The following is a 24,277-nucleotide window of genomic DNA, read 5'->3' on the forward strand; positions in this document are numbered from 1 at the left end:
TGCCATCAAAGAAAACGAGAGAGACTGCAGGACACTTGCTCTGGTGTATAAAGAATGATCTTTCATAGGGTAGACCTTACCACAGTCCTCCACCTATTCTTTTGCTTCAGTGCCCCTTGATACTAATGCCTGGCTTCCCTTTGACTTCTTATAGGTCGTCTAGGGAAAGAAGGAGTCAGCCACCAGTAGGTCTGTGATGAGCTACAAAAGGCAAGGTGCAACAGGCCTTGGCAAAGCCAAAAGGGATACTATTTGCTGCTGACCTTTTGGCTTTGCCAATGCATATTTTGTTTATTTTTCAATGAAAATCAGCATTACATGAAAACAAACATTGTTTAAGGCCTAGTAATTCAAAAGCGTCCCAGCTACTTGATACCCCAAGATGTCGCCTCCTTGTGCCCATGCTGACTGGAAATTACCGGTTCCCAAACCATCATATCATATCTTCTGCTGTTCTTGCTGACACTGCCTACCGAATGACCGGTGAATCCTGAAACACAGCAGCTTTGTGGGCCAAAGCAAATGTTATTTCTCCCTCACTGCCAGACCTGATTCTGAACCCAGTCCCTACTTTTTTCTATGCACCACTGAGAGCCCTCTATTACCACAACCCTTGAACAACCTGGCAACAACTTTGTTTTGAACAAACGGGCATTTACTTTGTTACTCAAGGGCTGGTAGAATCCCTCTATTCCGCATACCCTGACCCAACAATGCCACACTCTACTGATAAATATGCTCGCCTGAAGAGACTGCCTGGAGAAATATCCGAAACTGCCTGCTCCTTATTAATTTGTTTCCAAATTATGTGGCAGGGGTGACCAATTTATGTGGCAAGAAAAGTCCAGTTATGCATTTACAATGCCAATAGCTCTAACTCAAGCAAATGCGAGACCTGTTGCATTGCAAATAACTGTTTTATGGGTCATGTTAGTGACATCTTATCTTTTCGTATGTAAAGGAAATAGAGAAGCTCATTTTCTACTACAGTCTTGTGAGGTAGTTTCCAGGAGGGTACTAGAAAAGTGATACTATTGAAGTCTGCGAGTCTTTTTCCAGCTGTCCGACCCAAGTGGGTTAATCATGTTTCCACCAATTTACTGGTGCAAACAGCAGGGCTGATGGCCTCCGACCTGACCAATGTGAGGGTGGTCAAAGTCATCTGTGTTTTGTTGGTTTGCACTGCAGTGGTGCTCGGTTTACAGGGGTAGAGTCTTACAACATTTCACCTAATCTGAGTTAGTGTGAAAATTGTACCTTGTCTGTGTTTTCACACCCTCTAAATTGTCTCCATACCACTCTGTCCACAAGAACCCCCTGTTTTTTCTGTCCCTCTGTTCCTAGGTGGGTTCTCCTCCCCAAGTTAATGGATCTAGTTTAACCTAACTACTCATGTCAACTTCAGCACTGTATTCAAGTAATGGCATAATACCTCAAAAACCCCTAAACATAAATGAAATGATCAATTAACTATTTGTACTATGTATCAGAAGTAATACAAAATAATGTTTCTGCTTTCAATTTACAATACCGTTAGCAATAATCTAGGGACTGAGGGCCTGATTTATATTTAGGCGGGCAGCCTGTTTCTCCACCAGGGGGATGGAGAAAATTACTCCGTCACCCTGACGACGATGCTGCCCGCTTAGTTTAGAAATGACACCAAGCTGGAGGTCATGCCTAAAGCATTGCCAGGAAGTACTGTTACAATGGTTGCTGTCAATGCTTTTTGCAGGTTGGTGCAGAGCTCCAAACGCTTGTTTTCTATAGAAAGAAAATGCTAAAGTAGGATTTAAAAAAAACAAAATAAATAAAAATAAGGTCTTCCCTAGCCATAAGATGTTCTCTCTTGAAGGAGGGGAGTGAGGGGTTTACTGCTGCTTACCGCCAGGGTTTACCTTCACATCCACCCCTCATAATTAGCTATTTTTCTGATGGCACTTACTCCATCAGAGATATCTGACCACAGCAGTGACAGGGTAGTTAACTCCGTGGCCACACTTTAGGTCAGCCTGTATTGAAATCTGGCAGGCAGACCACTATGCTGGTGGGAGAGAATGCCGTCACCATTGTGATCTAGTTCCCTCTCTGCCAACATATAAATTAGGCTCATCATCTGTGGACCTCAGCTGGGCAGACATAGTACTTTTGTCAGCTATTCAAGGCATCCAGTTTCGTTTATTGACTGGTAAAGATTACAAAAAAAAAAGAAAAAGGTTTCTATAAACATGCTCCACGCTTCGCAGTCCTCAGAGATAGGGTTTTTCCTTCTTGCTAGTCAACAGAGTACTTCTAAAATAAGCCAGCTGTACTATTTCTGAAGCCCCCTCAGAAAATCTATCATAGGCCTTGTTTTTAGATTATGTGCATAGACCTTGCAAAATAGCAGCATAATTCTCAATATAGGCTGATGTATACGTCGCACCGCCTCGTCCTCCACAAACAATTTTTTGCTAGCTATGAGTCACAAACCTCCTTCTTCATGAAGACAAAAGAAGAGCGATTTGTCTTGTGACTCACCTCTAGTGAATAGTTGTCTATGCTAAGATGGTTTACTCAAGAGTTTAGAGTGACAGCGAAAGTGCTTCTGTTACAACGATATTTAGGTAAGATGATGTAATCCAAAAGGCATTTATAACAATACTCTATTATCTTACCACTCCTTTTTATTGTGTACATGAAATCCTTCCCAGAACTAATAAACTGTCAATTACATTGGTGATACACATGCTATTTGTAAAATTGGAAAACCCCTAGGAGTTTGGAATTGCAAAAAATGTTTGGCTGCCTCTTGAATATTGACCAGTGGATGGCATGGGGCCACCTCAAATTAAAAGCCTCCAAATGGGTATACTTACTTGTTGCTACTGGAAAACCTATGAACCAGTATGTGTCTGGTCAAATGAACTAGGATCGCATTCAAAAATATCTAGTGAGGTAAAAACCACAAAATCACTATGGACTCCAAACAGTCCAAGAGGGCCCAAGTGGACAGATCAGACCTTGTTACCACAAAAACACTGAAACGCAGCTCCCACATCAATGATCCCCTTACAAGGCTCGAGCAACAGTTATCTCTCATCCTATCAAAAAAAGGTTATGCTAATGGTCTATACTGTGGCTCATCACTATCAAATATAAGAAGCTTACGGAGAAATTATAACTCTACTGACAGGCCACTCTTACATGTAAATGCATGTGCCTGTATCTTCCCTGCCATAAAGGCCCTCCTCTGGTTACCAAGTGCTATAAGATCCACTTTCAAGCTGCTTTGTCTTACCTATCAGCATTAAATGGTAATGGGATAGTATTCTTCAGAAAAAGAAATCACCAAACACACCAACGAAGGAATCTATGCTCTAGACTGACTTCCCAACATTCATGAAAAAGAATATTTCTGGGGCATCCTTAGCTGTACAAGAAGGTAAACTGTGGAACTATTTACCAGCAAAGATATGTGCTACTGAAAGCCATTCAACATTCAGAAGGGTGGTTAAGAGAGTGCTTATTCCTATTATCACTAGGCACACCAACAACAACTTATAACAGTACAAGAAGAAGATAGAAATAAAACATAACCTTGCAGCTTCCATTTCAGACCACTATGTGTATAACAATTGAGTGAGAAATTGGGTTATTGGCTGAATGAGGTTGACCCCTGTTCAAGTAACAGCCACAATCCCTGTCAGGGTGAAGCACAAAAGTCGCTCAATTAACCTGTGGTTCCCCTTGGGTAGCTTTGCACTAAAGCAGTCAGCCTTAACTTAGTGGCAATGTGTAAAGTAATTATGCCGCACACAAACAGTAATAAAGTGAAAACACAACCCAGGAAAATCCCACACCAAATTAGAAAAATTGAGCAAATGTTAATAATTTGACACCAAAAAGAGAAAAACTCAATCAGTAGAACTGAAACTAGGAAATTCTAAATTTTATGGTAAAAACCACTGCCTAAAAGATCAAAGCGCTAACCCTTGACATCTAGTCAAGGACTGGGCTCGATCGGCACTTAGAATTGGACTTACAAATAATTTCAAAAGAAAAAGTTCTGAGCAGGTAAATTCAGCAGGGCAAGATGCAGGCAGTGTCCAAGGAGGCATCGTCGTCATCAGAGAGCTCCTGGAGAAAGTCACTGAGAACATTTCTACATTCAAACTTGGTCTGGTTTTTGGAAGTCAACAATCTCTAGTGGCATGAGGCAGGAGATTGTAGCAGACAGGATTTCCACTAGGTTGAATATCCTCTGAGTGAAGAACCTCTAAACAGAATTTGTTGCTGTAGAGAAGGACGAAGTGGAGGTACGGCAAAGTCATGAAGACCGGCGATTCACCTTGGACGGATAGACCAGCATGTTGAGCACAATCTTCCCTCATTCTCAGATCAGTTTTTTGCCAAAAACCTTTTTCACCCAAATTTTGGCTTGTGGCTATCTGGACACCTTTGGCACCACCTGGCATCCAGGACTGGAGGGGCACCACTTGGTGGTGGGGGAGTTAGGAGTCACTAAGGGTGGGTCTAGGCTCAGTCTCAATATGGTTGGAGCCTTTTCTGTCCCGGAGGCTAGGACCAGGAGGCCAGCCAACCAGCCCTTGGAGTCACACTGGTAGCCCTGGGTTCAAGTGATGGAACAGGTTGTAAGCAACAGGGCATTTCTCTGAGAGTCCAAGGCAGAATCCAGCCAGCAAAGCAGTCCTTCCAGTCACAGCAAATCTGCCTTGTGGAGTACACAACAGGTCACATGAAAAACAGACCTCTGAAAATCCTTCTGCAGGTCTGAAAAGGGAATTGAAGGGTATGCCCTATTGTTGACAAAATGATTAAAAAGCATTCTAAACATGTGATTGCACAAGGGATATAGGAAGAAAGGAGCAGCAGGTCATCAACACAAATAGCAATAAACAGATACCAAAAAGCTAGCAAAACATCCTGATATCATTCAACCTAAATGAACATTTAATTCCTCATCAATGTCCAGCCCATTCAGGACCTAAGTGACTAGTTCTAGGATGCAACTGGATTCCAGACGTACCAAAGATCATAATTTAATAGCCAATAGGTATTTATAGTTAAGACCATTTTTTCCTCAAAGTGTTTTTTGTATCGTATATATATATACAAACACAAACACACTGAAAAAAACAAAGGCTACATGGACATTATAGTTAGGCTCACATTTTAAACATACAAAACCATAGAAAGTCAGCTGTTAAAGTTATTTCAATTAACTATAACTCTTGCACTAAGGCAACTATAACTTGTGGACCCGCAATTTCAATGCTTCAGCCTACTGGGAGCTGAGTTATGTTTGTTTTTGCTTGGTGGGAGCTGTCAGCCTCCCCAACAATATTTGTTAATATGTTATGAAGCCCCCGGGAACAAGTAGCACCCTGGACCCAGGGGGGTCTAGGAGGCCCTTGTTTATTTATTCATTATAGCACTAGGGTAGTGGTGGTCCCCGGGGCTTCCAAAAGCCCTAGGAGTGGGGCCCGTGAGCCCCCACTCCTTGGATTTAACTTTGGGCATGCTACAGGACCTGGCCACCCAGGAGCAAAATGAATAAAAAATGCGGGAGACTGCCATTTTTTAATTTTCAGAAAAATACATGGATCTATCCGCTGATTTTTCAGAAAATTAAAACAAAAATACTTTTTAGCCCTGGCGGAGTCCCAGGTGGACCCCTGGAACGAGGATAGGGGCTCATGGTATTCCTATTCAGGCCCCTTTTCTTTTTTGGATTTGTTTTTGGGGCGACTCGGCTGAAGTTGAGACCAAAATGGCTTCCAACACTTACTGATTGAAGTGTTGGCAGCAAATCAAATATCAGCACGGGGACAGAGGGATTCACCGATCCTCCGCATCCCTAGATAGCTATACTTTTTAACCTTTAATATCTCAGAAACTATTTAATGGAATTACACCAAATCACAAAAAGCACAATCTGCGCACCAAGATCCAGCTTCCTGCCAAATTTGGTGCAATTCCATTCAGAGCTTCGGACTATAGACATGTCTAAAGACCCTATGGGAAAAGGCGTTTTGGGTCCCCCATTTTTTCTCTGACCCCGCTTGACTGATCGCCCGGAAACTTTCAAGTCAGCAGCTGAACCGACTGTTGTGTATGTTGGAAACATTTTTGACGATTCGTCAAGCTGCGCCAAAGTTATTGGCAAAACAAAAAACGCTTTTCCTATGGAAATTAGGTCCTAACTATAACTACCTAAAGCACTACATGGCAGTCCAGGCACGGGTCTGGCCAACCGTCAATTATAAACACCACAGTATTTAAATTAATGTAGAAATGCCTGGACACAGCATAGGTTTTAAAATTGTTTATTTAAGGCTTTTCCCCAATGCGTTTCAGCCCAGCCGGGCCTTGATCACTGGTATACTGGTGATTAGCCCCCCACACCATAAATGTGTAAATTCCATAAACATTGATAAAGGACAAACACAAATATCCATAAACATAAATGAAGGACAAACAAAAATTATTCTCCATACACCGAGCACCATCTTAGACTGTAATGAAATACCATGACATTACTTGTTAACTTGTCAAGCAGTAATTATTAGTCTGTAAATATATCGACAAACACATAATAACGGATACATTCCTCCATTAGGACAATTCTTCGAAGAAGAAGATGCATATTGCAAATGTATCACTTGTGAAATCTGTAGCTTGCACCATAGTAACAAAACTGTTTCCTCCAATAGTGATAATTCTCTAAGGTACATACTTCAAAAATCTCATCTAAGATACTTATTACATATACACTTTCAATTACGGTTTCTTGAATGTCACAATGACGTTATATTATGCTGGAAAAATTTCACTAAGTGCAGTCAACCTGCAGCCTCTAGTCCGTCCACACACCCAAAATCCCACCCTTGAGGAGAGGGGCATTATGTCATCACACCCTTCCACAATAATCACAATGTATTATCTGTGCTCTGTTGATAATAGTTCATGAGCTTTTTGCAGTATGTACCTTAGAGAATTTCACAAAAAAAAACAAAGGTTACAGGAACGTTATAGTTAGATTCAGAATTTTCTCACACAAAACCATAGAAATTCAGCAGTTATAGTTAGTGCAGGTAACAATAACTTGTGCCCTATGTTAACTATAACTCATGCCCTTGCCATGCACTGCTAATTACCCTGCATATTACATCCCTCATGACATCTTTAATGACCTAATTGATAATATCAATGTAACATTTCCAGTAAAACTGATAAGAAATCTATGCATGGCCGGGACACTAGTTATAGTTACCTTAGGGCACGAATTATAGTTACTTGAGCTAATCACAAACATGCTGCTGAATTTCTTTGGTTTTTTTTAAGTGAATATATATATATATATATATAGATATATACACACAAACGGATATACCTATTTAGAAAAAAACATTCCCTAACCCACCCATCTTGATTGCCTTCTCCATTCTGCACACACTCAGAGTCTTCTGTTGTAAATATTGCTGATTCTCGACATGACTCATCCCAAAAGTTTCAGACTTCCATGGACTCTAATAACTACATTCAAACCACAATCAATTTATTCAACTAACATTGGTATGTGGCCCCCATTTCTCATTAATGACTCATATGTTACGTCTGTTATGCAAATACAAATAATTATGCTTTGATCAGAAAATATAAATTGTATAATCTAAGAAAGAAAACAGGAATTCTTTCAATTTGGTGTACTTTTATCATCTTCTATGTGCCTTTATTTTTCTTCCTTCATTTAAAGAGGACAGCAAAGGTCCAACATGCAACAGGTTTTTTTCCTCTTTAAGCAGACACATGTTTTACCCTATTTCAGCATAAACGTTAAGGCTGATATTCCGCTTGGTTATAAAAAGTTAACATGAAAAGTAATAAGTCCTTTTATACGGAGTTGAAGGTAGTCTAAATTAAAGTCCTTGTTGGCATCCAAATCTATCATATCACTTTCATGGAACAGTAGACCTCTTTTCAAGCTTTTAAAATTTCAATGAGCCCAATATAGCTACATATCAGGGAATAGCTTGCCTTAAGCCTATGGACATTAACGCACAGCCCATTAAATCCAATCCCAATTAGAAAAGGCCCAATATTTGCATCCTGGTACTCATCCGATCTTGCCTATCAGCTAGGTTTCTTATGTGTAGGATGGGGAGTGTGTCCTTTTGTGCTCTTGGAGTGGATTGTGCTTGAAAAGTGTCCTGCTACTCTGGGTCCTTAGCGATAGGAACTTTGTGATATGAGCAAAAGGTGTCTGGCAAAATCCCTAATTTCAATTAATTTTGTTTACATCTCCAATTTTCAGGGACGCAAACCTGTTAGCAGTGTAGGATTTCTAGACGCTGATGAGGACATGTCCTTTCTTTTATTCTTTGAATTACATAGGAGTAGAATCAAAACAACTATTAACATGGACAAGCAGACTGTAAACATCTGTTGCTATTTAACTTAAGAAGCCTTTCACCAAAACGTATGCGACTAGAATCTATCATTCATGAAATCTTGCCATGTGTGGCCTTCACTTTCATGGATGGAGGAGACAAAATTTAACATACACTTTTCCATAATAGAGTTACTAGTGTACTTGATTAATTGTCAAGTTCTCCACATCAGGAACTTGTGATTCCAGAGGTTTTCTCACTCCGTAGTTGTATTCTTCCACATACTTACTAATCAGAGTTTCCATTGTTTGAAGATGTGAATACATTAATTTCAAGCTCATGTATAAACCAAGTAACAGCTTCCAGACAGTCTGTCTATCTTTTAATTGTTTCACCAAAATTTCAGGCAAGAAAAATGGGAATCACTGTGTATTCAAAGTAATAAACAATTTTATTATGTAACAGATCAGTTGAAGGTTTTGCATAAAACTAAATAGCAATAGCTTTCTAACACTACTAAGCTATTTTGTAGAGAAAACTGGTTTTCGTGATGAGGGCCTTATGTTGTAGGTTTGTCTATACACACACCAGCAGCATTCAACTGGTTTTGTCAACAATACTGAAATATGCTTAATAAAAACAGTTTAAAACAAAAGAAAAACATACTGCGTGTGAACCAAAAAGCAGAAAGGATTCTGGCAGGTAAAAGAGTCAAAATGAATGAATATATTCAAAATTACCTTTTAGACCAACGATAACAGACACTTCCTTGCCCACAGCAGTTCAAACCGGGGATCCTGTAGCCACCCGACTTTTTCATTATCGTGCCCTCTCTGAAAAAAAAAAATTAAAACAATTGGTTAATAACCACACAGAAATGCTATAAGATATATATATACATATATATACATATATATATATATATATATATTCAGACAGTTCCTCCAAATTCATTTAGAAGAATGCTCCGACAACTAAATAAAGTCCATAAATAATTTAATTACAAATGCCTCCTCACACAACGCGTTTCAGCCGTAGCCTTGTTCTCGTGTAGGCTGGCTGTTCTCTACACATATTAAATACCATCCAAAACATAAGACATAAACAAAGGACTACACCAAATCAAATGCCAGCAATCCACAGGGAACACAGACACCATTTTTAAATGTCCAAAATATAAATGTTATCTTGCATACACTTTACACAGATGTACAAATCAGGATAGCATTTAAGGATACGATTGTTACATCTCATAATTCTAATCTGATAATGCAGTAAATACAGACATGACCTCAGTATTATACTCATAGTATTAATCACCTGATTATATTGCATATCAAAATAATAACAAAGTGCCAATAAATATATTACTCGACACCATCACTGCGTCAAATCCCCTGCTTCCTACTAACATGTGAGCAAACCCAACACAACTATACATAACTAATTAATTAACACATAATGTACGAAAATTACATATAAATCCCTACAAAGGTTCTGACCAGCAACTCATATTATATTTAACCCAAATGAACATTCATTTCTTCACTTGAGACCCACATGGCTCAAGGTGTTAAGCCTAATTATCATCTTAGATTCTAAGATCCTAATTTTCCTCTCTATATTACCGCCCGAATGGTTGGCTTAATCTGATCAATGACCACAAAGCTGAGCAACCATTCATCACCATTATGTTTCTCATGAAAGGGTCTTGCTACTGGATAATTACGATCAAAATTACGGATGTCTCTGATATGCTCCAAAACCCTTTTCCTAGCTTTGTGCATTGTACTGCCCACATATAATTTCTTACATGGGCATTTCAAACAATATATACAGAAATCTGTATGGCAATTATAATGACCTCGAATTTGAGCGGTCCAATGGCCATTATCACCAATCACTTCCACACAATTGTCGCTGTACCTACAAGCCTTACAGTGTTTACAACAGAAAAACCCAGCCGGGTTACCTGATGTTGATATAGTCTCATGACCACTTGTAACATATATATATATACACACACACACACCACACACACACACACACATGCATACACATTAGGTTGCAACCCAGCTCTGTTCTAGACAATATTAATTGAAGCAATATAGTGTGGTCCGAATTAAATATATTAAGCAGGGAGGATGAATATCTGCAAACTTTAAAAGTAAGAATTTAGACACTGTGATATAGGTAACTAATGGATGAACTTTGTTTCACAAAAGTGTGGCATTCAGTTATTTACAGACATCGTATCATCTTAGAGATTCCATAAGGCTCCAATTTAAAATATCAATAGTGTGCATGGTCTGAAATGACATTGATCTACATAAACATGAAGATGGCACTGAAGTGCAGGTAGTTAAAAGCTTTACATCAGCATGTCAATAAGAAATTTCTGACATGCCTACATGGATTTAAAAAAAAACAAGACGTCTCTCTGGGACCAACCACTATATAATGTAAGTATTCATCAGGGGCGCTCCTCCATAAGGGTGGAGGAGCGTCGCCCCCCCCCGCCCGCAGTGGCAGCTGCAAAAACCCTTGAAAGGATGTAGCAATATGGAGGAAATCTGCCTGTTTTGTAAGCTCACAGGTGATGTGCCACCTTTTTTCTGGCCTATTTCTAGCTGGTATTAGTGCTTGGTGCACTGTGACACTGATAGTCAGTCCCACAGTGCATGTGTCATGGCCTTAACGTGGTATGGGTGAAATTAGTTTCACCCAATTAATTTATTTATCTTTCCGGAATAGCCACATTAAGTGGCACAGAAAATGCATTAATGGCATAAATGGCCAGTAGCAGGAGCTGAAAAATGAAAAATGTAAATGATAATAAACAGTGTTTATTATCGTTTTTATTTTTAGGGAGGAGGGGCCATGTGCGATGGCAGGGACAGAGGGGGAGTGCACAGCACTCCCCTCAGTGTGCATGTATGTTTGGCTGGCCGTCTCAGGCCGGCCAAACACACATGCTCACTGGGCTCTGTCCAACTCGGCAGTGTGTTGCCAGGTTTGAGAGAGCAGGCAGAGTCTCCCACTCTGCCTCGGAGCGCCAAGCCAGGGCACTCCTGACAATCCTAACGCTGCTCTCATGCGAGAGCAGCATCAGGATTGGTCACTGGGCAGGCTGGGAGCCTGTGCCTGCACCGAGTAGAGCAGGAGCCAGGAGAACGCCAAGGCTGCGGTTGCGGAGGAGAGTTTCTTTTTTTTTAAATTCCTTTATAATGTTGTGCCCCCACCCGAACTTTGCCCCTCCATGAGCCGCCCCTGGATGGCATATATTGTTAAAATACATCATATGACAAGCAGATCGCATGAGGGTGGCTTAAGCGGCAGTGGAAAGAGAGAGCAATGCAGATTGGTATGATTAATAAATGAGAGGAACATAGTATTTTGTAAAATAATTTAAATTTTTTAGGCTTTCATAACAGAGATGAGAGAGAGCGTGTGTGCTTTGTCAGTGTGTGCGTGCATAAATCCCAAGTGAAACCCAACAGACAACTCACCTACCCAACTGAAAGCACCTGTATCCAACAATTCATCAGAATATACATTTATTAGTGGGGGTGAAACACCCCAAATACACCCCCTGAAACTACGCCCCTGAGTGGGAGTGTGGATGAGTAAGTGAGAGAATGTGAGTTAGAGTGAGTGAGGTACCCAGCAATTTAGAACTGCAGAGAGACAGGAAGTGAAGAAGTAAACACAGCTGCCTTTTCTCAAACACACTTCATGAAGCAGAAGCAGGTCTAGAACATGTGGGACACATTTTTTGTGTTCTACCAAAAAAACAAGGCAAAGAGTGAAACAAAGCACCATCTACTAAAATATCAAAGGGGCTGGCCCACCTAAAACTAATAGCATGCCTGTGTACATGGACAAAGAACAGGGAAATACTCAGTAAGAATTCTGAAGTGCGGGACTTGTTACAGGGTACAAAATTATTATTTTTTATGAAAATGAAAGTGTGCCTTTGCCTGGGCACAGAATCCTTTAACATAAGAATGGATGCAGGAAAATGAAGCACTTGGTGCCCCTGCCACTTGAGAATGCTACAGTCATGTCTATGCCTGGGCGGGACTAATGGACAGCGCAGGCCCATGCATTGTAAAGACCATTAGGACCACCATGGGACAGAGTGGAAGAGTCCTGGTCCTCCAAAATATGTACTGGTGGCCCCACTGGCACCCCCAGCGCAATATAACCACTGGGAGAGGGCACAGTAGGGCCATAAAGATAGTGTGGTGGGTAGTTATAAAGTAAGGTTTCATTTAAAGGTGTAGGTTAGCATAGGGTCAGTACACTTACTCTTGAATCTACCTTATTCAATGTAGTTGTAATCTCAACAGTGGTAATCCCTGCAGTGGTAATCTCAGCCATAGTAATCACAGTAGTGGTAATCTCAGCAGTGGTAATCCCTGCAGTGGTAATCTCAGAGGCAGTAATCCCAGTAGTGGTAATCTCACCAGTGGTAATCCTTGCAGTGATAATTTAAACTGTGGTAATCTCAGTGGGGATAATCCCTGCACTGGTAATCTCAGAGGTAGTAATCACAGTAGTGGTAACCTCAATAATGGTAACCCCTGCAGGGGTAATCTTAGAGGTAGTAGTCACAGCAGTGGTACTATCCGCAGTGGTAATCTCAGAGTTAGTAATCACAGTAGTGGTAATCTCACCAGTAATACTCTCAGAAGTAGTAATCACAGTAGTGGTAATTCAGCAGTTGTAATCTCTGCAGTGGTAATCCCTGCAATGGTAATCTCAGAGGAAGTAATCACAGTAGTGGTAATTTCAGCAGTGGTAATCCCTGCAATGGTAATCTCATCTGTAGTAATCACAGTAGTGTAATATCAGTAGTTGTAATCTCAGTGGTAGTAATCACATCAGTGGTAATCTTGGCTGTGGTAATCCCTGTAGTGATAATTGCAACTGTTGTAATCTCAGCAGAGGTAATCCCTGCACTAGTAATCTCAGAAGTGGTAATCACAGTAGTGGTAATATCAGCAGTGGTAATCTCAGAGTTAGTAATCACAATAGTGGTAATCTCAGCAGTGGTAATTTCTACCTTTCCTTTCCTTCTGGGTTGGATTCTTTCGGTGGTGAAGAATTTCTTGTGGTTGAAGGAGTCTGGTGCTGTAATGAGGACAAAGATCGTCACTTCATAATTTAATTTGTAAACGCCAGGCTCCTGCGAGCGGTCCACACACCCCTGCGGAGTGCAGGGAGGGTCGGTCCCGCAGCTTCACTGCGGCTCTCGAGAGAAGGAGAGCACCGGAGGCGGCGCCGAGAGGCGAGCAGTCTGCCCGGGACAGGATCACTCCCAGCTGCGCAGGAAGTTGAAACCCCTGAGAAAGTGAGACCAGTGGAGCGACGGGAGAGCGGACAGAGACGGAGTTCAAGCCCGGTCCGAGTAGAGACCCGCGAAGGACGGAGGAAAACCCCAGGGCGCCTCCCTACCCTGCAGAAACAAAGTCGGGAGACCGCGAGAGAGCCGGCCGCGTCCCCGGAGGGGCGTGGCCCCTACAGGTACGTTCGTACCTGGCTTGGGGATTTCTACCCCAGTGGTTACGGGGCATACGGACCGCAGGGAAGGATAAAGGCAGGTCCTGCAAGGAAGGGGAGATCTTTTGAAAGGAGGACCCCTCCGATAACCGCCCCCCCCCCCCCTAACCTCACAAACGACTAAAAGAAATAGAGAGAGAGAAAGAGAGGAAATAAACACTCTCTTCTAGGAAAGAGAGAACACTAGATACAACACGGGCAGGTGATGCGCACTGAGTGATTGTGAAATACCTCAACCCCAACCACATATACCTACCCTCACTCCTACTAACCCGCTATAAACCTATTTACCCTACACTAACATATTTTTATTTGTCTTTACTTTCGGGAGACCCTCTGCTACGTCCAGTCAAGACCAGACAGGAATCCCTTCCAATCAGGACGGAACACAGTGGGAACCCGAACGGAGCCTGAGAAAGAGAGAGGGATACTGGCTGAATGACCAGAAGAAAAGGACAGAATAAATAGGGACAAACGAAACCCGACCTTAATAACGCTCACCCTGCAAGCCCCGCCCCACTCACAGCCTGAAAAAACCACCTCTGAGCTTCACTCCCCTGGGATACCGTCGGACTTGCTGTTTGCTGCTGGTTTGCCTCTGGACTCTCGTCTACTTCTTGCGGAACCCGCTTCGCGGGTCCCGCTGCGGCGGGAGAGCCGCTTGTGCAAAACCTACGGACGGTTTCGGTGAGGGACTGGGCGAGTGCAGGGCTGCGAGCGTCGGGACAGGACTACGTCTCCCAGCATTCCTGTTAACCCGCGCCTCCTGTCTTCTGGCCGCTCTCCCTGCAAGCCCCGCCCCACTCATAGCTTAACTTTTTTCTTATAATTTCAAACAGCTACTTCCGCGTTGCGGGAGCGCCCGGGGATAAGCCCGGGACAAGGGCGGGACCGTCTGTGGCCGTCAGGGCACGCAGGAGGCTGGGCTGGGCCCACTCTCTTTCACCTGCATTTCCTTGATCCTAATTGGTATGCGAAAAAGGTTCTGGGTATGCCATCATCAGCCCTAGGTGGAGCAGCAGCGAAGGAGGGGGGAGCCAACACTGGGACTCTGGACAATTACTTTAAATCGGTAAAGGGTGATGGGGGAATCGAAACCTCTCTGGAGATGCGTAGGACAGAGCGTCGTCGCTCGATTGAACACATGAAAAATAGGCCCCTCAGTGACATAACTCCCTATCCTATCTCCCAAGAGGAAGGTTCCCTCAATGGCAGCCCGGATCTTCCATCCCAAGAAGACGTTCCCCTATTACTCCGGGATAGTTCTCCCATTTCTGGCCCACCTCCTAAACAAACTACGGACACCACTCCACTATTAGTTGCCAGTAGTTCGGCAGTTGACTTATTCACCCAAACACACACCAGAGCCAAAATCAAGATTAATAAGCTAAAGCAAACTGTGGTGGCAGAGGTGAATGACCTACCACCAAATAAACGCAGAAGGAAGATGAGGGGTGGTCAGGGGAAGAAAAAGATCCCCCACTCTGATTTTGGAAAGTCACTCAAGTCCGTACCTATGTTGGACAGGCCTTTAGTTAATGTGCAGAAGGCTACTCCCCTCAAGGGTACTAATATTATTACCACTGCTTCCATTAGCGACAAAGGGAAGAGCCCACTTAACACATTACTTCCCGGCAGCTCTTTGGGGAGCATTGAATCTTTAATTAGATCACTCTTGTTGCCCATTAGCGAGAGCTTGCAGAAAATAGAATTCAGGCTGACCACTCTGGAGGCAACTTTAACCACCCTGAAAATTTTGGACAACAAACAGAGTAGAACCACTGAGTCCAATCTACCAATAGGAACCTTCCCCAATATACAAAACCCACCGATCCACACGGGGCCTCCCTTGGGCACCACTGCCGCCCCTCTTTTACAGCCACTTATGGCTATCCCAGTTCCAATTTTACCTACTAACTCTAACATCCTACCATCAGAAATAGATGGCCCAGCACTCCAACGTATACTCCCTGGTAAGCCTGCCCCTAGACCACGAGGACCCGACTTACCACCAGAGGCTAACAGCCTCATGGTGGTGTTGGCTGGTGTTCCCTCTCTAGAATTGGGTGAAAATGAGAACTATCACTCACTCAAGAGGAAAACCATTAAATGGTTGAATTGGAACAGACCTCTTCCAGCTCACCTCAACAATGAGATCATTATGGTAAGAAGGGTACCATGGTTGGGGAAGTCGGGGAAATCAATAGCAGGGGACTGTATCATTGTGTCTTTCCGAGACCCTGGAACAGTACTATACATTTGTGCTGGGTCAAATAGATCACTGGATTCTACCATACAGACTTTGCCAGTTTCTTTCTTTTTCCCTCCCATTCGCTTGCACCATGACTTGTCACAAGGTAACTGGACAAGGGTGGAACGAAGATCTAGATACAGGGGATATGCTCCACGTCCAGTTTATCGACCTTCGGAGACTCCCTTTTTGGACCACAATCGTTTTAACTGTCTGAATGGTCTAGATGGTGTGGACTGACTGCCCCCAAACCCGAACTCAAATCCTGTGACCTTGGATAATGGTCCCAGTAAACTGCCTGATCCGGCTGAACCCACTTCTGAAAATGACCCTGTTAGAGTAATTGGTGTAGTTTCTGGCTTTGGTACTGGCTCTTCCCCCCACTCCATCCCTGCAATCTGTTCTGTGGCTTCTCCAGCGCACATGAGACTAATTTGGTGGAATGTGGCTGGTTTAGCCAGCAAACTGGGCATCCAAGATTGGATAACTTACATTGAGTCCGGGGATGTCTGCATGTTCCAAGAGACTTGGGCAAGGGAAGATTACAACCATCAAGGTTACGAGTCATTTTCCATCTCGGCTAGGTGGGAGGGTAAGGGCCGCCCCTCTGGTGGACTCACAACTTGGGTGGCTTCCCACTTAGGATGTCAGGCTTCACGCCTACCGGTGCCATCAGATGACATCCTAGTGGTTTTATTAGCCTGGCCGAACCTAGCAAAACTTGCCCTGATAAATATTTACTCCAGGCCAGTGGGAGCTTCGCGTGAATCCCCCACTATAGAGGAGCTTTCAGTATATTTAGCGGAAATGCCAAGAGATATCCCTTACATAGTGGGAGGGGATTTAAATTCCCATTTCGAGCCGTTGGTCGGTCTCGTAGAGGGATTTCCCATGGAAGAAGAGTTCAGGTGGTCAGTACCCTCTGTTGTAGCACCTTCCCCAAAGGCATGGACGCCTGTGGCTTTGCAGATTACTGCTCTCACCCTAAAGCATGGAATTAGAGCCTGCAATGGACGTATTAAGTCTGATGTACCAAGCAAAACCACGTACAACAGAGTGGGAAGAGAGTCCCGCTTGGACTATGCTCTTGTACAGATAGTGAACTGGTCTTCTATCCTGGACTTTAGGGTGGTGGAGAGACTGGATAGTGACCATAACGCCCTTGAACTCGATCTTAGCCATCCTGGGCCAAAGGCCTCCATAACAACCATGGGGGAGTCCAAACCTGAACTACTATTAGACAATAACAGGAGAAGAATCAGGTGGGATAAACTAGCTACGAGCCAAGTGAAACTTTCGAAGCTCTACGCAGGTTTAATCCCCATTTTGGAAAAAGTGGGAGAGCTAGCCAACGATGTGGGCAATATAGTCCACCATGAGAAATTATATCAGGCTCATGAGGACCTTATAAAGGGAGCGGCCTCTGAGCTTTTTACTAGGGTCCAGAATCAGAAGAGGATCCAACAACATAACTCCCTATGGTACAATGCAGTCTGCAGGAAGGCAAAGGGAGAACTCCTCAGATGCATCAAGGAGGGAACAGATAGAGAGAAGCTGCGAGAAAGTAGACGGGCTTATAAAAAACTGGTCATCCATGCTAAAACCGAATGGGAGGAGAACCAGTGGGAGGAGCTTACCACTTCCCTCGCAATAAGAGACCACCGAATGTTTTGGAGAATAGTAAACGGGGGGTCGGGGAACCTCCATTCGGCAATAGAACCAAATATTGCAGCAGGGGTGTGGCAGGCACACTTCCAGTCTCTCTACAGTTCCGAGCAGGGAGAAACTAAGATTGATTTCGGTACTGGACTGGTAGAGTATGGCGGGGATTTGATAACAGTGGGGGAGGTGAAGGTAGCACTAATGGGACTTAAAGCTGGAAAGGCGCCAGGATTGGACGGCCTGCCCGGGGACCTGTTCAAGCAGGAGCCCGGTGTTTGGGCCCCCTATCTGGCTGCAGTGTTTAATGGAGTTTTGTGTGGCATGGAAATTCCGAGTACTTGGCTGGGGGCAGAGGTGGTTCCTATATTTAAAAGGGGCTCGCCCCTGCTCCCAGCCAACTACAGACCAATCAGTCTAATTGACGTGTCACAGAAGCTGTTTGGCAGGATACTGCTGAATCGGCTTCAGGACTGGGTGGAAGAAACGGGTGCCCTTAGTCCGTATCAGGCGGGATTTAGAAAGGGAGTTTCTACAGTGGACCAGGTTTTTCGTTTGAACGTTATCTATTGGAGGGCAGCAATATTGGAAGGGGGTAGTTTATACACTATATTTGTGGACCTGAGGGCTGCGTTCGACCTCATGCCCAGAGGGAAACTCTGGAGTGTTCTGGCTGAGATGGGGGTCCCCCCAGACATCCTGATAATTTTAAAGAGATTGCACCATAATAACTATGCCCGGGTTAGGTGCGGGAGACACGGGGAATTAACGGACAGATTCCACGTTGACAGGGGGGTTAGACAGGGCTGTGTATTGGCACCGACCCTGTTCTGCCTCTTCGTCAACGGGGTAATCGCCCATCTCAATGAAACTGAATACACTGATGCCCCAAAATTGAATGGCACCAGGGTACCTGCAATCATGTTTGCAGATGACACCCTGCTGCTGTCCAAAACCCCCATGGGGATACAGAGGATCCTTGATTCTTTTGTGGCTTTTTGCACAGATAGGGGGTTAGAAATCAATGTTAACAAAACCAAGTTTATGGTTATGAACCCAACCCCAAGATCACGCCCGAACCACTTACTGGGAGCTTCACGTCTAGAGAGAGTCTCCACCTTTGAATATCTAGGTGTAACGTTGAATGAAACCATATCCTGGGGAACTCACCAGACTAGGGTTAATCTTAAATTAGTGCAGACCACTGGTGGCATTGCTCGGTTGATGAGAAGCTCCACATATCGACCGCTGGGGCCGCTTATCCAGATATACAAGGCACAGGCTAGAGGAGCTTTGATGTACGGGGCGGAACTGTGGGGTCATACAGCTTCCTGCAGTTTGTCTATAACTGAGAACAACTTCATTAGACAGATAGTAGCACTCCCGTCCAGTACTCCGCTCCTCCCCCTGAGGATGGATCTGGGTCTGAGACCAATAGCAGATGAATTAGGTCTCAGACCCATAGTCTTCTGGCGAAGGCTATGGAGCACCGAGGAACTCTCTTCTTATAGGGCGGAACTGAGGGAGTTTTTAACCCACCCTAAAGCTCTACAGATCCCGTGGATAAAATATATAAAAAAGTCCTGTATGGGATTGGGCCTCCCTGACCTGTGGTCGGATCCAGCTAACGCCTCACTAAGGATCCCACGAAGAGCTTTGGTCAGTGCTTACCACGAGCAGAAATTAGCTATGGCCCTAGTCTGCAAGAATGAGGGGTCATTAAAATCTGTATTCGCGCAAAGCAAGGACTCATACCGCCTGGAGAGGGTTCTGGATGCTATGTCTCCTGTGCTGGCCAGGAAGCTATTTCTCCAATGGAGATATGGTACATTGCCTCTGCGATCTTACACCAGCTCCTGGTCCACACTGCCATCTACCAAGCTATGTCCGACATGTGTGGGAGCAGAGGAAAGCGATCTGCATGTGGTCTTGTTTTGTCCAACTTACAAGGCCGCCAGGAAATATTGGCTCCTACCACTTATTAGAAACCTTGGTTTTAGGGAGTATCTCCCGGTGTACAGAATTTTTAAAACTGATGTTTCAGGTCCAATTGTGTTTGCACTAGCCAAATTCCTTACCAATGTCTGGCATATTCGTACCCGTATTTTAAAGTTGCAGGCTCCTATCTAATTTTAAGTTACTATTTTAATTGTATGGTCTTTTATCTGATGTGTTTCCTGTTTACTTTTCCTTGATGGTTTTACATGTTCATATGTGTGTTTTTTGTGTACATCTTTTATGGCCAAAATGGCCGAAATAAAGATTAATTAATAATTAAAATTTCTACCGTGGTACTCTCAGGGACAGTAATCAAAGTAGTGATAATTCAGCAGTGGTAACCCATGCAGTGGTAATCACTGCAGTGGTAATGTCAGAGGTAGTAATCACAGTAGAGGTAATCTCAGTAGTGGTACTCCCTGCAGGGGTAATTTCAGAGGTAATAATCACAGCAGTGGTAATCTCAGCAGTTGTGATCCCTGAAGTGGTACTCTCAGAGGTAGTAATCACAATAGTAGTCATTCAGCAGTGGTAATCCCTGCAGTGGTAATTTCAGAGATAGTAATCACAATAGTGGTAATCTCAGCAGTAGAAAACCCTGGAGTGGTAATCTCAGTTGTAGTAATTACAGTAGTGGTAATATCAGTTGTGGTAATCTCAGTGGTAGTAATCACATCCGTGGTAATCTCGGCAGTGGTAATTCCTGCAGTGATAATTTCAACTGTGGTAATCTCAGCAGAGGTAATCCCTGCACTGGTAATCTCGGAGGTGGTAATCACAGTAGTGGTAATATCAGCAGTGGTAATCTCAGAGTTAGTAATCACAAAAGTGGTAATCCCAGCAGTGGTAATTCCTACAGTGGTACTCTCAGGGACAGTAATCACATTGGTGGTAATTCAGCAGTGGTAACCCTGGAGGGGTAATCTCAGAGATAGTAATCACAATCGTTCAAATTCAGCAGTGGTAATCCCTGCAGTGGTAATCTCAGAGATAGTAGTCAAAGTATAGGTAATAACAGTAGTGGTGATCTCAACAGTGGTAATCCCTGCAGTGATAATTTCAACAGTGGTAACCTCAGCAGAGGTAATGCCTGCACTGGTAATCTCAAAGGTAGTAATCACAGTAGTGGTAACCTCTGCAGTGGTAACCCCTGCAGAGGTAATCTCAGAGGTAGTAATCACAGTAGTGGTAATATCAGCAGTGGTAATCTCAGTGGTAATAATCACATCAGTGGCAATCACAGCAGTGGTAATCCCTGCAATGGCCATCTCAGATGTAGTAATCCAAGTAGTGGTAATCTCAGCAGTGGTAATCCCTGCAGTGATAATTTCAACAGTGGTATTCTCAGCAGAGGTAATCCCTGCACTGGTAATCTCTGAAGTAGTAATCACAGTAGTGGTAACCTCTGCAGTGGTAACCCCTGCAGGGGTAATCTCAGAGGTAGTAATCACAGTAGTGGTAATATCAGCAGTGATAATCTCAGAATTAATAATCACAGTAGTGGTAACCTCAGCAGGGGTAACCCCTGGAGGTGTAATCACAGAGGTAGTAATCATAGAAGTGGTAATATCAGCAGTGGTAATCTCTGAGTTAATAATCACAGTAGTGGTAATCTCAGCAGTGGTACTCTCAGAGGTAGTAATCACAGTAGTAGTAATTCAGCAGTGGTAATCCCTGCAGTGGTAATCTCAGAGGAAATTCTGTGTAGCCATATATGGACTCTGTTGTAGTTTAGGTGGTGATATACAACCCTTCGAGCTGGGTCCTCGGTCTGATATGTTCATTGCATTTGCGTGTGAACAACGCTCAAACATTTTCTGATTATAAGGTGCTTCCCTGAAGAACATGTTTTGAACCACTTCCTTCTCATCGAGAAAAAGGACCTCTGAACTGAGTACAGCACAGCACCTTCCTGAGGAGAACCATCCTCATCCAAAGGTAAACATCTTAATTCGTTTAGTTTTTACTCAGCAGACCAGGGCTTTATAAAACAATGGGACTCGGATAAGATCTATTTCACAAGCATTTGCAATGCAGTGGGTGTCGAGTTTACTCTAGTTAAAGGTATTAGCATTGTAAACTCCTAACTAGACTTTTCTTACCACATACACTGAAAAGTAAAACAATTTCACATAAGCGAGCCGACGGCTACCATGAGTGCAAAGCAAACACAAAAGGAAACAGAAGTCCGCTCGCAGTGAAATTTATTGGCGAAAGTGCAATTAACCATGTAACTGGCAAAAGTGCAATTATCCATGTAACAGGGTCGAAGTCATGCAAGGCGCTCGACTTCTGCCCAGGGAGATCGCGCTGCCTAAGAAATACAGATAAAAAATAGTGCAGAAACTATACCAAAAACACAGTCTTGTACGTTTTCAGTAGTTGGCCGGTACGCTGGAGGAAGGCAAAACACCGGAAAAGGCATGACGTATGCATGCCTTCCACTAATCAAATCAAGCTTATTTTAAAAGGCAAGCCCACGAACCAACCAAACGGATGGGCTCAACATAGGCCTGGTTAAAAGCCCACAGAGAGATTACACCAGGGAAGGAGCGCTTTGCTAAATAGGTGTCTTCTCAGAGTTTGAAAGCCTGAAAGTGCTTTTCACTCTGTGGATTTAGTCTACATTCTCAAGAACAGGCCTAATTATGAGGAAAAAAAACCTGATTAAATGGTGACATCATACTTGTGATAATTTCACTGTTGAAGTAACTTTATAAAATGTACTAAAAACAGTTCTGCCACTTATCAAACCCTGAAATGTCAATTCATCATCCTCGCTCAGTTTGAAAACCCAGCATTCCATACAACAAGAGCCTTTCCTCCAGGCCCAGGGAGCTGTGGGGGTTGTCACAACATACCACTTAACATGAACGATCTATCTGGGAGGAGGCAAGAGCAAGTAGCAGAACAATGGACAGCCTTAACACTTTCTCTTTTTGACCTGGAGATGCCAAATGGGGCTTTACCTGTTAATTCCCAGAGCTTATCTAGACCTAATTCACCAAACCCAGTCGGAGGGAGAACTAGTTTGAACTCTGTCAGAAGTGAGAAGAGCTCATCTAAATAAGACAATTGTTTGGGAGATAGCCAGAAACGTTCCTCGTGGAATAAGGGTTCAGCCATCTTAGACTGAACACTTCTGGAATTTTTTAGAGTAAAGAGGAAGTGCTGCAACAGAATGTGGGTTTAGGGCGTCAATTAGCCGGAAATGGGTAGTGGAAAATCAGTTGTTAGTACACAGGTGAAGACCAGCCTCTCACCCTCATCTCCTGATAACATTCCTGGACCCAGGAAGCCTACACCTGTAGAAAAAGATCTTGCTGGAAGAAGGAAGAGTCCTTACTCCAGACTTCTGTCTGGCATCCAAGGGACTGGACGGCTCTCCAATGGTCAGATGTCTGAGCTTCAATTTGCCTACCCAAAGGACACAGACATTTGAAGGACTCCTGACTCCAACCTGCCCTAGCTGAACACAGAGTACTACATCCTCTGACTCCCTGGCTGGTGCCATGACATGGTGCCTAGAAGCGTGCCCTGAGAACCAGAGGACTGCAGAAGCAACTGCAAGGAACTTTCCCAGCTGGTTAAAAAATGTGTGAGAAGAACAAGATGCTGAGGCATGCCCAGGGAGGCCACATCTTAAGTACTCAAGAAAACCAGGTTTATCTGGTTAAGAAATCAAGCCTCGTAGAACTTTGTTTGGCTATAGTTTCCAGTCTTGCCCACTGAAAGACCTGCACCAGGGTAAGGATGCCAATCCATCTCAGAAATTAAGTGACTTCAGCAGCTATGATATGTTGCTTTGCACAGATCAAAGCTTTTGGCACCCAAATCAACAGCTTAAGTCAAACCTCCTCAAAGTATCTGACTTTTAGGGACCCTCTCTAGCCTCAGACCATGCTCTGCTAAAGGGTTTTAAATTCAATTTCAGAAACTAAGTTCCAAGGTAAAAACTTTGACCTCAGTGGCCCCCTTGGTATATCCAAACTCTGCTCCATTCTGATCTGCATGAAATCATACCTACGTCCCAATGGAGGAGTATTATTTTTTTTAATGGCAAGTGGCTTTTTAAAGAACTTTTTGTCACAAAAGTTTTAAAAAATCCTATTTCCAGTCCTGTTTCTTTGATTTTAATAATTTTGACGCTCATTATATTTTTCATTACTTTTCAAATTGGTCTATGTTCATTACTTTTAAAATTGTTGGTTCTGTGTGAACTCAGCACAGATTTCTTTGGAAATCTGCTGGCTGCTAGTGCCATAGCTACTAGGGGTTTGGAAGAGTTTCACTGAGACTCATCTCGCGACATAACCGAAGTGTATTTATTAAGTAAGTAATGGTCCCCTTTCCAAAAATATTAACCCACTTATTGGCAGCAGACACCTGCAAATCAAGTCATTTACAATAT

The 24,277-nt window shown here is 43.4% G+C and overlaps 1 protein-coding gene across 2 annotated transcripts in view; it reads right to left on the bottom strand.

The window, feature by feature from the left end:
- PLD1 (phospholipase D1) overlaps positions 1–24,277 on the bottom strand; it is a 370,963-nt gene that overhangs the window by 152,261 nt on the left and 194,425 nt on the right. For both annotated transcript variants that reach the window (XM_069213037.1, XM_069213036.1), the window contains one exon: positions 9,134–9,226. In XM_069213037.1, coding sequence (XP_069069138.1) covers positions 9,134–9,226 — 93 coding nt within the window. The remainder of the gene's footprint in view (positions 1–9,133; positions 9,227–24,277) is intronic.

This window comes from Pleurodeles waltl, chromosome 11 (genome assembly GCF_031143425.1).
Source record: "Pleurodeles waltl isolate 20211129_DDA chromosome 11, aPleWal1.hap1.20221129, whole genome shotgun sequence".
Lineage (NCBI taxonomy): Eukaryota > Metazoa > Chordata > Amphibia > Caudata > Salamandridae > Pleurodeles > Pleurodeles waltl.